Here is a 14,564-nt window from a genome sequence, read left to right on the forward strand (position 1 = left end):
TGAGCAGAAGTAACCCCTTAAATAAATCAGACTTCACGTCTACAGCCAATCAGAAGGTTTTAGATCAACTATAGGACATGACTAGAGCAACATACCAACAGTTGTAGGTCAGATAATGGAAGATTCTCAGTCATGTGGAAGTGGGAATGTGGTATTCAATGTGGTGATGACAACAAAAAGTCGGTCTAGCACTTTAAGAGACTCTCCCAGGATTCAAAAAAGCAGATCCTGGTCTTCAGAATTGATCTTTTACCATCTATAATCTGTTGTTGCATCACTTCAGAAAATCCTTGCACCGTTGGGATTAACACTCCTTCAGTGGATGTATGAGTTTCTTAAGAGAGACTAACATTCAGCCCCATATGTCTGCTGGTGACATGAAAACAAGGCACTTTGGGTCATGTCATACTGAGTCATGTTGGTTTTAAAGGGACAGTACTGTGTTTTTCAAATTATGTCTGTCAACCTCAATAACCTCAGCTGGTCTGATAGAAAAGAGAGAGGATTTTGCATATTATCCTCCTTTATAGTGTGGTGGCATTTATACAACTTTGCTCTCTGGTGGCCGTTATCTGGTATTGCAGATCAGTGGAGGCATTTTTCACCACAGCTCTGCATGCAGGGAGAATACACTCCAGCTGAGACCAGAATTTAATGATCTCTGAGAGGTTTTCTGTTTGTCTGAAATGTTTTTATCCAGCATAGAGTAAAACTATGCTGCAGGCAGGAGCTAAACAAGGTCAGAATATAACAAACAAGTATTGTCATAGAGAGAAAAGAAACCATTATACTCTAGTAGAAATACTGATATAATGAAATCTAACAGTCCAGAGACAGAACTAAAAGAAGAATAGGATTCCAGACATGGATGAAGGGCAATGGAGTGATCATGAAAAATGACTCTTAGCAAAATGCCTATTTTTTACTGGAGTTAGTCAAACTGTTATCCAGCAAGGGACAAATACTATCTGTGATTCTATGGTTGTCAAGAAAAGTAAGTTAATTTTTCACATGAATTCACCACAAAATACTTAAGTAGGTCTGGGTGTGTGCCTCTGCATCCTTGTCTATCAAACTGAGTATATTTTAAAGTTGTTGCAGTGTCATTTTGCATTCATAAAAGAGTAGATTATGATTTATTTGGAAAAAAGCTGCTGTATTTTCAGTGAAAATACTCTGTCGTAATTTTTTATATTTTTCTTTTATACTTGAGCTGCAAGATTTTCAAACTCTGACCAGGCTTATGCCCCTTGCTAGTAAAACGTACTGCTATTAATCTTTTACTGATTTGGGAAAATATGAGATTATTTAAAAGAGCATTTATTAATTCTAAGCATTTCATCATAGTTATAATTTTATTTATGTCATATGTCTAAGGGCCGTGTACAATGTTAAACAAAAATGTTGCAATTGATGCATTGTACTAAAGTTAATGCTCTTGGGTTGACCTTTTTGTGGAGATTTTGGCATCCCCCTGGGGGAAAAAATGCACATCATCACTTTGATGTGCATGTACTTTAAAGTGCATTGGTGTTGTTTTCTGCTGAATATCTTATCTTGTTTTCACTTAGCAAAAAAATGTATTACTCATCGGCATAATCTGCAGTTGAAAATGTTAAGAAAGGCTGCTTCTTCAGCAGGCTGTTGATTGTCTAGTGTGACATCTACCACCTCGCAGCATTTTCAGGCATTAAGAATTACAATATAGACATTTTCAATCTTATTGCTGATGGTATTGTTTGCCTTTGTATGTCCTAAAGAGGCATCACTGCTCATTTCAGTCTGTTTTACAACCAGTTACAAAACTCCTCACAGGTGCATGAACATTCCAGTTGAACAGTTTTGCGCCTCTCCTCCGTCTCCTTCATGTGGCTCCACTGAGCCCCATCCACATAATGACAAATGCACCAAACATGCATGGCAATCAATGTTGCTGCCAGCTGTCTGTTCCACTCAGCTAGTTAGAGGACAGCAACTCTGACAGCTGATAAATATACATCCCCAAAAATGTAAAAATAGATAAATAAATGGCATGTGCTGCACAACTGTGGTGCTCTTAACGCCACTGAGGTGAGTAGAGAGTGATACATGGAGTGAGATGCTGACACAAGTCACATACAGCCCATAAGTTTGTCAAACTTGCTGTGATTGGCTAGTTACAGTAAAGCTAACTCGTATTGGTTGTTTGAATTAGACTAGACCTGTTTTGTTTTTTTACCTAAATACAAATGGGGCGGGTGCTCACAAACACAGACTGTCTGAAACCAGATATTATCACGCTTTTCATGATAAGTATGACGTCACATTGGGTATGTAGTGTGTTCACAATTTATGGTATATTTTTTTTTTGCATGAAAGGAATGCTTTTATGTTTATTAGATTAGCCAGAAGTTTCTAAGTTTGAGACTAGAGCTCACTAGTCATATTCCACTGCTGAAAAACGCATTACAGCTCTTCAAACTACACAATAGTGAAGCTCGCTAGCCAGACATAAAGATATAAATTATTAAAATCAAAGTATGTAAGTAATATGGTTTGTATGTGGTTCAAATATATGCAGACAACTACATAGCTATATTAAATTTGTAATTTATTTATTATAGGATAGCCCCTTGAGATGCAGCATCTCATTTTCAAAGGGGGTCCCAAAATATAGCCATAAATACTTGTACATTATTGTTGAAGTCTTTTACGTCCCGACAGACTGCTAGCTTACTAATCTTAGTCATATGACACATAGAGGAGGTGCACAGTTGTTTGAGGGTGTAGTTGGTTGTATGTTAGTATGCAATTTTGGACACAGTTTGATCTCACAGGCTTGATCCATAAGGCAACTGGACATGTAGAAATCCTTGAAGACGTTTCACCTCTCCTCCGAAAGGCTTCTTCAGTTCTGACCAGACTGGGGAAGAGCTCAAAGATATAAGCCACTAACAGTCGTGGGTGTGTCCAAGAGTCACAAAGGGTCCTAAGTGGGGTCGTTTGTGTCTCGGAGGAGAGGTGAAACGTCTTCAACAATTTCTACCAGTCCAGTTGCCTTACGGATCAAGCTTTGGGTTACCATGACCTGGATGACTGAGAACCTTCACAGACATATATTCAAAGAAAAGTTTCATTGTAATATTGTTAGTGACATGCAATAATCCTTTTATTTCAAACAATATTGGATATTAAATAAAGTTGTGGACTGTAACTTTAATTTGCATCTACAGTCTTTTAGTAGGTCACAATAAAAAATATTATAGTTATAAACAGCACTGAACAAACTAGACTACAACATAAGACATCTAACACAAAGTAGTACATTACAAACACACAGACATACATAGACAAAGACAAACACACTCAGGACAAGAATATATTATAGAAGTAAGGTTAAAAGCAATATATAAACATGATGTCACAGTTTTTTAAAGCAGGTCATTGCTTCTGTATGAACACTTTTTTGCACCACAGCAGATATTTGCAGGTATTTGTTTTCGCTGTAAGTCCAACAGTTTTATTAAAACATATATTAAGTGCTGAGACAATACTTTCAGAAATCAAAGGGGTCCAACTCAGTTTTGGAAGGTCATGGAGGAGTCATGGAATTATCAGTAGGAGCCTCGCACAGCCCTCACTGATCTCTGACTGAAGTCTGAAGGCTAATTATGAGCAAAGAGTGTTGGTGCCGTTGACCTGAGAAGCACCCTGCCAATTCACTTCAGTTCAGGCTGTGAGAGACAGAGCAGTCAGACTTAACAGGACTGGATATGGCTTTGTATGGTTTGTTTTTTATTTGTGTGTGTGTGTGTGTGTGTGTGTGTGTGTGTGTGTGTGTGTGTGTGTGTGTGTGTGTGTGTGTGTGTGTGTGTGTGTGTGTGTGTGTGTGTGTGTGTGTGTGTGTGTGAATGCTCAAATGTATATCTGTCTGGAAAAGAGAGATCACACACAGCCTTCAGTGTTCATTAACATATTCCGTATTCATTTACATATTAATACTGATTTGTTATTCTTATGTGTGTGTGTCTGTGTGTGTTCTTGTGTGTTTGTGCATGCATGTCCCAGATAACCTTTTCAAGCCTAGAGAGCGGTCTATATCAGGCAGAGAGATGCAGCTGAGGTCCAGACGGTGAGTTCTCCAGACGATGTCACGCTGTCTCTCCTCCCTCTTTGTTTTTTTTTGTTTTTTTATTCTGATACAGCCCAATCCATCAAGCTTGTTTGTCATATCTGTCAAACGTGCAGGTCTCTGCACAAACACAATGCACATTCACACGCCTACATACATACAGTATGGATACAATAGATTTTTTTGACAGCCAAATGTCTCGACAGGAGATATGAGGTAGTCTTTGTACACCTTATCGCTTTCTCTCTCTTTTTTCTTGCCTTATCTGAAAAGGCACACCTGATCAGATGATGGCTGCCCATTGTAATTTTTTTCTCAAACGGGACACTATCTGACTCGGAGGATCTCTTAACAAATTGGCTGTAGTTGTGGGAGTGAAAAAGGAGTCTGTGTGCGACCTGTTTATCAGTGCATCCAGGTTTTTGCCGGCTGTGGCCTCACTAGATAAAACCTTGCCTCTCGTATGCCAATCCGCTGGCACAGCTCAGCCACCCTGACACTTCTGATACCAGATTCCCCTGCCCCTCTATGAATTTGCCTTTCTTGTGTCTGTAGGATTTACAACAAGCTGCCAGAAGTGACAAAGAAAAAGGAGGAGGAGAAAAAGAGGGCTGTATCACAAACCAACAGACTGCGGGCAGAGGTCTTTAAAAAGGTACAGTTGGGGACTTTTATTACTTATTCAGTAGGACGGGGAACACACACACACACACTTGCAAAGAACGGAGCCAAACATCACAAAACATAAAAGCCAGTTTATAGCACTACACTTTACCTGTGCTGTGAAGGCATCTCATGCTGTTACACACTGCAGCAGGGTGGTTTTATACAGAGGTGGAGCTCTTAGTAGCTATGCTGTAGTCACTCATTTCCTGCTCAGGAGGTAGCCGATGGTTAGGTTAAACTTTTTACTTTTTATTTCTCGTTTCTTTTTAGTGCTGAAATATAACAAGCTTGGCTGAGCCAAGCAAACTTTGCATTGTGGCCAGGGATCAGTGAGAAAGTGTCTGCATTGTGTACTAAGGTTGCATTTTAAAAGGAACAATATTCCCACTTCGGTTATTCATTTTGTAACACATTTTTAAGTTTTTGCAAATGCCCTCCATATTTTATGAGAAAAACATTGTAAATGGGACATATTGTGCCCCTTTTCAACCATTTAGCACACTCCTCTGAGGTCTAAATGAAATGTCTGTGCCATGCTTTGTTTAAAATATAATACAGAAAACGCACCAAAGGAGATTTTGGATGCTATAAACCAGCTCTAAACAGAATGGTCCGTTTTGGTGTGTGCCTCTTTAAATGTGAATATGCTCCCTCTCACCCTGCTATTCTTCCTACTCCTGTACGTTATGCACCACCCTAAGGTGATCCTATGAGTTGGAAAAATATCCAGGGAAATACACAGGAGACACCTTTAACAATTACAACTATTGGATTAATTAAAACCCACAAACAACTTAATTATAAACAAGGATTGAATAAAGATTGAATTATCTTAAAGGCTTCTCTTTTCTGAGCGCAGGACTGGACTTTAAATGCCTCAGAGCAGGTGCATTAACTAATTATTAGATTCACCTGCAGGTTGGGGGGGGGGGGGGGGGGGGGGGGGGGGGGCAGTTTTTATTATTACAGTGACTTGTGACATCACAAATTCTGAACAGACTGTCAGATTGTGTGCTCTCAGACATGGGGAGACCACAAACAAAGAACTAGGTTGTTCAACTTCATGTTTTGTGGTTCAGTGGGTACTCAGTATACATGCAAAAATAGTAAAAAAGAAAAAAAAAGTCTTTATAATATGTCCACTTTTAGAAATCTAGTGTGTGAAATGTTTTAACACACACATTGTATTGATTTTGAATATAGCAATATAAATATAACTTTATTTATTAAACACCAATCTACTGGGGAGAAGGTAACAGGAGAACAGTTATTTTCAACTGACACAAAATATGTAGAATCATATAAATATATATCAACATTCACGATAAACCCATTCAAATCAGAACAAATATGCACATTAAGACTGAAATACTCCTATGGATTCTAAATATGTATAAGCTATGTATAAGTACAGTAAAAAAAAAAACATCATGAGGATCAAATGAAACATGGTTTAATAATCAACCAGCAGAGGTCAGTGTTCAACTACTAAAGCACAATCTCCTGCCATTCATCACACTGGACGACCATCAAGAAAGTGTGTGGTCAACTTAAGAGTCTGTTAATTTACCTGGTGTTTCATGTGAAATCTATTCCTTTTCTATGACAAATGTTGTCTTCAAATCAAGAAACTCTAAAGAAACATTTATGCAAAACTTGATCCTTTCTGCACACCAACTCAGCCTAAAGCCTCACTTTTAATCCAGCTGTGTTATTTTGGCCTCCAGCACTGTGAAAATAAATCTCACAATAATAAATGAACTAAATATCACATATTTGACTCCGTTCAGACAGACATAGTACCTGTTTTAACAAGAAGTGTCCAAATCCTCTTACAGTGAGCGATAGGTGGGAAATGAATGATATATTTAGGACATGCTGTGTCAGACAGATCCATTCAGCTTCACTTGTGGCGTGCCCTCAGTCACTGTCCTATTATTGCCTCCCCATAGCAATGACTCCACTATCAGCCAGGTGAGAGGAGATAATGTGAAGAGATGTCAGCCGATGTTTTACTGATAATGACACAATCACTACAGCTTCAGAAAATGTGTGTGTGTGAGGCAGAAAATACATGTGTGAATATAAGATATTTTCACATATATTTATTCAAGATGAACAACAATGATTGAGTTGTTAGCATTTAAGTGGACTAGGGGAACTATTTTGCTTTGGTCCCAGGGGAGTGTCCAGACTTTTTAGACTGAGGTGGCCCAACAGGGGTGGCACCAAGTACACATTCACACACAACGACATGCTCTAATAGCACAGTGATAAACAGTATCTACTTTAACTACTAACATTAAGGTATCATACATATGATACTGTCAATTCCTATATTTAGACTTTTAATGAAATAAAACATTGGCAATATATACATTTTCAAGGCTTTATCCTCATTGAACTTAAAAAGAAGATGCATATAAAAGTAGATGAAAAAAAAACTAATATAAATCAAAAATGCAACAAAAGTTTTCAGTATGTTGCAACACAGTCCAATATTTGTCATAAGACAAGTTCCACCTCTGACACGAGAGTTAGATAGTCATAGAAAAGGATTAAGGGGTGGCAATCAGATTTGATGGTGGGGCATTGCCACCCCAGGCCACGCTCCAGACACGCCCCTGCTCAGACTTCCAGTGATTTTCCATCTTAAGGTCGCAGTGAATCTACAGTAATCCATGCTGTGTGGTTTACTGACACGGCTAGTGGAGAGCTTATGATGTCCAATTGCTTTTTAAGAGAACATTTTCTTTCCTGGGGAAATAGAGTAGGCGGGACTGGTGACCTTACCACCTCTCAAATGAAGCTATTAGCCAGGCTCAACCACAGTGAGATTGGAGAAAAAGAGAAGTCCTCCATATTAAACAATGAGTCATGTGTGTGTGTGCTTTAGAGGCAGAAATTCTCCAGTAAACACACACACACACACACACACACACAGCCCAGAGAGGAGTCACAGTGGGGTCTGATTTTGTATGGTTAAAGGGTGGTTGGTTTTTGAATGCTGGCTGAAATTAGATTCCAGCTGTTGGGTGCTACTGTAAGAGGAGGGTGATTGCATAGCAGGGTGTCCGGTCAGATAGCAAAGTTAGAATTATCCCCCCCCCCCCACCTGTGCTTGGACACCTCAGGCTGATGGAAGTGGAAGCCAATTTAGCAGCAGGAGTTGCTCCTGTGTGATGCAGAGCTCCTCTTAAGAGATTGAAGGAGGGGAAGTGTGAGAGCAATGGATGTTTGATTTGTTTGTCTGGGAAGGAAAATAACGGTACCATCCCTGTTTTTGTTTTTTTTGCAGAGGCTTCTGGACCAGATCCTACAGAGATAAACGAGAAACACTGACCCCTGCTCATGCATATTAGATGCAACTTTGAATTTAATCCAGTTAATCCTCCATACAAATCATTCCTATTCTTGTGCAATTGATTTCTTTTTGTGGAGGCTCAGTTCCTGTTAAATGTGTTAACAAAGATTGGATTTTTCTGTAATTGGCAACAAGATTTTGCGGTTTTAAGGCGAGGGGATGATACGTTTAAAATATTGTCTTACCTGAATGTATCTGCACAATGTTATTTGACACATTATGAAGACACAAGACGAAAAATATATGATAAAGCCATTCATGAGATGATAATTGCATATAATGCTCATGGTATATGCTTTTAACCTAATGGGTGCAGATGCTGACAAAGCCCAACCTTTTTACTTACCACTGCATCCATAATTTAAAAACACTGAAGGGTCTGACACTTGAAATATTAAAGCAATGAGTCTGGCATCCGCCTTCTCTGCCTGAATGTAAACCCAGCGATTAAAATTAATCATATCGTTCTCCTTATTTCTTTTCTTATGATTTGATTCCTTATCTTTTCATCACTTTCCACTAATGTGTCTCTAAATGAAATAAAAGCATTCTAAGGACATTATGTGTAGAAGTGTTATCATTTTCCAGGAAATTGAGCCTTGGTGTTTTAAGCAAAGCACCTTGACTCTGACATTGGTTCAGTACTAAAGGTGTTTTTAAAGCGGGCGAGGGGGAGAACCGTGTTTCGTCATTGACTTCTCATCTGCCTCGAGGCTTATGGAGCCTCCCATCCGGAACACTGGAATTCCAAGCTAATCGAACTCAGGAGACACGCAGCGCCTTGTGAAAGAGGGTCTTTGTCGCCACGCTCCAAACCAAAGATGACATTGTAATAAGAGAGGAGACTTCTGTGCACAGCCTGAGACTGCAGTCCACATTTAGCCTGTAAAGGTGACTGACATCTTGGTGGCATTTAAACAGAGCCTGCTGGGATGAGGAGAGAGCAGGGAAGGACATGTGCTGCAGGTCTCCAACAAACAAACCACACAAATACACATTGTTTTGGCTGACTCTTTTGAGTTTGTTGATCTGGAGTAAATACTGACACTGATTTAAACCCCAAACAAAACGCAAAGTTGAAGTTAAACTCCAGTTGATCCTGGATAATGGCTAGCAGCCAACAGCAAGCAACATCTTTTCTAGAGAGTATTGTTTACCAGGGCCACAGGAAAGAGAAATTCTCCAGGGAGACCTGCTCTCCTGCCATGTTGGCTGGTTCCAGACGATGAGCACCAGACTGACAGGCAGTTATATACGATCTGAAAGGCTCCCGTCAGTCAGCCTCGCTCTCTGTGAGACATCATGTGTCTGTATGTCACATCGCTATCTCCACATAATGTAGACTATATCTTACGAAGCCTCACGGCTGGCTTCCAAATTGCCTTGACTGACTCAGACGCTCTGAGGGCAAGGCTGAGATGTCTGGCTAAGAAAAGAGAACACAGGAAAAGCTTGCAGGTCAAACTGTGTACACTGAAGCTGACCCCCAGGTTGTAAGTGTTTAGTTAAAGGTCATTTCACCTGAAGATGTAATGTTTAAGTATCATGGGAGTTTCTTCCAAGCAATGGTTCTATGTTCTAGTTTGGTATCTATATAAATTGTCACATACTGATGTGATATATAGATTAAAAAAACAATGAGGTCTCTCAAAATACAGACATGAAAAAAGGTTGAATGCATGTAAACAACAGAAAATAAGGACATGACTGGATAAAAGTCAGCTGAGGCAAAACTGAGAATTCTCAGGTAGCATTTGTACAGGGACATCTGTGACTTTCAACCCTGCAGCGTGCTCACTCTAAAAAAGATTGGACTTAACCAGACCAGGTAGCCTAGGCACAACACAGATGGGGCCACTGTGAAGTCAGTTTGTTCCTGCATGTGTATGTGTGTGTGTCAGAGTGAGAGAAGGAAGAGAAAATCCCCTCACAGGGGTATTTAAACTGAGGTGTCACCACCACCTTTGATTTATTTTCTATTAGAGAAACAGCATTCACTTTGGAATTGAATTATGAAGTGTTGTTATTTTATTTTAACTGTACAGATGTTCCGTCATGGTAAATATAAGTCATGCAAGCATGAATATTATATAAAATGCTCACAGCTTTGCTCTAACCTTGTTAAATCTTCATGCTAAGTTATTGAAAATTAAACTTTAAGCAGGAACCGAGGCTTCATCTAGTTTAAAGATTACTTTTTAAGTCAAGGTAAATTAGTGCTCATGCATTGATTTAATTTGACATGACCTATGAATAATTTCACACTACATTTCTAGCAAAATACTCTTAAGTAAAGTCAAATGAGGTAACTGTCGAGGGCATTGACATTGAGTGGGGTAAAGTGGGACTGACCATCCATTCCCTAAATGGAGGAAAGGGGGAGGCAGAAAAATGTAAATACAGTTTTTCTTTGCATTTCTTCTGAGTTATAACTGACATAAGTGTAATAAGCTGAATAAATGAAAATGTCTCTTAAGTGTTGTCTGAAAAAAAAATCAAAGTCTCCCTCTAAGGCCCCTTACCCCTACAAATGCACAAAGTGGATTCATCTGACTGCGGTCAAAAGAGCTAAGTGACTGATGCTCGAGCACCATGTCTCCCTCCAAGCAGAAAACAAGCTGAGCCAAACAGGTTTTCATCAAGTTTTTTTTCAATAGAAGGGTGACAACAGTTCGTTTTAACTGGGGAAGGGTAGAATCGAACACAGGGCTGCAATAGGAAACTATCTTGAATAAGGTCGGTGTTTAACAAGGAGAAGAATCAGGTATTGCTCTTTAAAGGGTGCATTGATGTTTTTAAATGAACATTTCCTTGATGTAAATGCTGTAATAGACATTAAAACTAATCTATTACAATGGAGGGATTGAGCAGTGGCCTGACAGATGGTGGAACTGAACCCCTATGTTTGGGAATAAGCTTCGATTTATGAGGTGAAAACCCTGGTGCCCCACTACTTGCATACTGTAAAGTGTTGTAGTGGTTGGCACTTACAGTATGCCTCACAGCAAGCAGGCTCTGAGTTCAAGTCCCAGCAGGGGCCTTCCAGTGTGGTGCTAGAAAGTTCTGGCTTTCCGTTTATCTGCTGGGAGTAGGTAAACCTGAACAAGTGAGCCCCTGCAAAGTGTTAAATCAGTTTGGTGGTTAGCACTGGTGCATCACAGCAAGCAGGTTCTGAGTTCAAATCAGGCTGGGATCTCCCACTGTGGGGTGCAAATGTTCTGGGTTCCTACCACATGATAATGCAGCATGCTTTTGGATTATCACCACATACTAGAAATTACATAAACCTGAGAAGGTAAGCTCTTAAAAGAAGCATGTGTGTGTTGGGGTTAGCACTGGCACCTCACAGCGAGCAGGCTTGCAGTTCAAATCCTAAACAGGACCTTTCCATGTAACTCAGAAATGATGTGCCTTACTTCCACTGGTTGCTTGACTAAGCTTTTAAATACATAGAATGGAGTGGAAAGATAAATAGACAAAAATACAGCCAGACAGGTCAGTGGTGTGGTGGAGAGGACTGCTGTCTTGTAGTGAGATGGTTCAGGGTTCAAACCTGGTTCAGGATGAGAGTAGGGGGAGTGCAAAGAGAGAGAACCAAGACAGCATAAGATACTCCCTTCAAACTGAGAAGATTGCCATTCATTCCCATTGGACGTTTGAATGTGTTTAAAGAATTTGCATTGTTTCTCGATTTGTAGCCAGTTCTCCTAATGGAGATAGTTTGCAGATCGACTGCCGCTGTCAGCCATTGAAATAACTGGCTGAATAAATGAACATGATTCTTTACTCTTTTTCTGAAAAACAATGTGGAGCCTCTGTGTCTGACTGCAGGAAAAACAGCATAGAGACTGATGCTGAAACACTCTGTCTTCTTACAAAAAAGCAAAAGCAGAGTTCTACTTTAAGAAAAGAAAATAGATAAAAGAGAGAAAAGCAATCAAGTCAAGGACAAAAGGTTTTTAAACAGATTTAAACAGGCCAAGAAAGGGGAGCATATGGTCTGATTATTTTTGTAATATGTGATCGGGCTAGAGAGATCATTCATGAGAACTGATTAAAACCATTAAGTCTTTAAAAACTACAAAATCGAACTGATATTCATATGATTTCAAGAGAAAATGAAATAGTGTATGTACTTATTTGTACCTTTATATGCAAAATGTTAGATGCCTGTGAAAAATTAATATAACTTTAGATCTTTCTTTTTCAGGGTTTAAAGTTAAGTTAGATTTATTAACCTTTCATAGGTGTTGTGCGTCATGAGTGTGTGGTAACAGCAGTTGTAAAACACTGGCTTGGGCTATGGTGGTGCTTGGGGCCTAATGTGACATCTCTTCATGAGGCTCAGAATTCCTGGCGATGGCCCTGGCCAAGTGGTAAGTGCTTTTGACAGTGAGTTAGAAGCGGGCTTAATAATTTTAATCTACTGTGGTCCCAAAAGTACAGAGAGGGACATGTTAGGCTCATGCAAGACGAGAACAAACCAAATTTATTTGTAGCTGTGCTACCTAAATGGGCATAGTCTCATTGACGCAACTAATTTTTGATTGAAAATGAGCCAATAGGATGGTGATTGTTGTATGGAAAATGCTGACTCAGTCTGGAAAATTAAAAAGAGGTGGAACTAAGGCAGACCTATAAGCTAACTGGCAAACAATTACTATGTGAGGCACCTGTCAGTGAATTCAGCTCCTGCTAATGCCTATAAATGCACAACTCTTAGCTTATGGAGGAGTTACTAAAAAATAATAATAATTGGGCACTTTATTATGGAACCTAATGGGAAGTCCTTGTCTTTTTTAGCCAGCCTTAAGTGGAAACGCTTGAGGCTGGCTGCAGAAACACCGGAAACCACATAGACACCAATTCAAAAAAGACGATATTTGCAGCATTAATAAACATGTTTACAGCCCGGTTCGAAAAACTGCTTGGCTCTTCTAAGAAGCTAATTTCTCTATCGGCAAACACTGTATTGTGGGGGTGAATTTTTTCTAACGTGACGGTTCAGAAGATATTGAGATTACAAGGTTTTGCAGATAGGTTACGTCACAGATACTACCTCCATTACTCAGTCTATGGTACGTACTGATTTGACCAAAATTCATGCATGTAGTATGTGTAGTATGTGAATATGAGAAAAATCTGCAGTATGCCAGAACTGCCCGGATGTCATACTAATGTGGGGAAATTTCACAGTATGCATGGGACCAGTCTCCTTTGCGTACTTTTTCCCCACAATGCAAAAGGATATCATTGCGCCTCCTCTTTTTCCATATATTAGGGCAGATATTCAGTTTTTATTTGCTTTGAAAATGATTAAATTCCATACAAACCATTTTCTTAACTTTTTAAATTACAAGTGGCAGTGGTGGTTCTGGGGAGGGGCCAACAGGGGCCAGTGCCCCTGTAAAACTGAACCAGGACCCCCCTGAGGCCCCCCATCCACACCAAACAAATATTATACAATAAAAAAAGCTTCGGTATCGTGCCAATGTTACAGGAGGAACACATGCGTGTGGCAAGGTTATTATAGTTAACGAAAACTAACGAAATAACGAAAACGAGAGGTGAAAAAACATTTTCGTTAACTGAAATAAAAATAAAAACGAGGCTTCACAAAAAAAACGAAAACTAACTGAAACTGTATTGTGAGTTTACAAAACTAACTAAAATAAACTAAAATGATAGAGAAAATGTCTTTAGTTTTCGTCTTAAACTCAGTATTATGAGTGGATATGTAATAAAGATCGAGACTGATCGGGTGGACGTCTCTGCCCTCTGCATCTGCGCGGGAGCGCGCCAAACGGAGCCTGCAGCTGACGGGCGCGCGCACTCACCGCGGGGCAGAATTGCAGGGGGATTAGAGACGAACTCTCTCGCTCCGACTACCTGCCCTGTTTATAACCGTTCCTGTGTGAATGCCCAACAAGTAAGTATAATGAGACGGAGAACTGACTTTTCCTGTCCATAGGCATGCACGTGTGTTAAAACTCCCGAGAGAGCAAATAGACGCCATGAGGGCATGTGTCATCTCATATTATCAATCACCCATATGATCCTGTTCTGCTCATTTATCATTATAAGTGTTAATGGTTAATTGGTGGCAGTGGTATTACAGTGATATGATTATTAGTATACTTGTAGTGGTAGCATCTGAATCATTATCTCTGTATCAATGATTATTGTTTATTGCTGATTTTATTGTTAAGGATGTATCAGTGAGTCACCATATTATTTAACACTATAGAGGGTCAGTAATGCTAGCCTAAGTGTCCATATTGTGACCATCACCCTTATGTTTGTGTATTTATTTGATGTGTTGGCCTCTGTGGCCTCATTGGGTCTGCTGTACTGTTGTGCTGTACAAGGAGAATATTCACTAAACGGTTAGAGCTCCCTCCTGTCTCCTGTCCAGTGTGTTCT

General features: G+C 39.6%; 1 protein-coding gene across 1 annotated transcript in view; it reads left to right on the forward strand.

Annotated features, from left to right (window-relative positions):
* Positions 1-8,700, forward strand: part of LOC117812047 — a 35,888-nt gene extending 27,188 nt beyond the window's left edge. The window contains exons 9-11 of the mRNA XM_034682591.1: positions 4,048-4,111; positions 4,667-4,766; positions 8,076-8,700. Of these exons, the coding sequence (XP_034538482.1) occupies positions 4,048-4,111; positions 4,667-4,766; positions 8,076-8,105 (194 nt within the window). The 3' untranslated portion in view covers positions 8,106-8,700. The remainder of the gene's footprint in view (positions 1-4,047; positions 4,112-4,666; positions 4,767-8,075) is intronic.
* Positions 8,701-14,564: the final 5,864 nt, after the last annotated feature.

This window comes from Notolabrus celidotus, chromosome 4 (genome assembly GCF_009762535.1).
Source record: "Notolabrus celidotus isolate fNotCel1 chromosome 4, fNotCel1.pri, whole genome shotgun sequence".
Classification (NCBI taxonomy): Eukaryota; Metazoa; Chordata; class Actinopteri; order Labriformes; family Labridae; genus Notolabrus; species Notolabrus celidotus.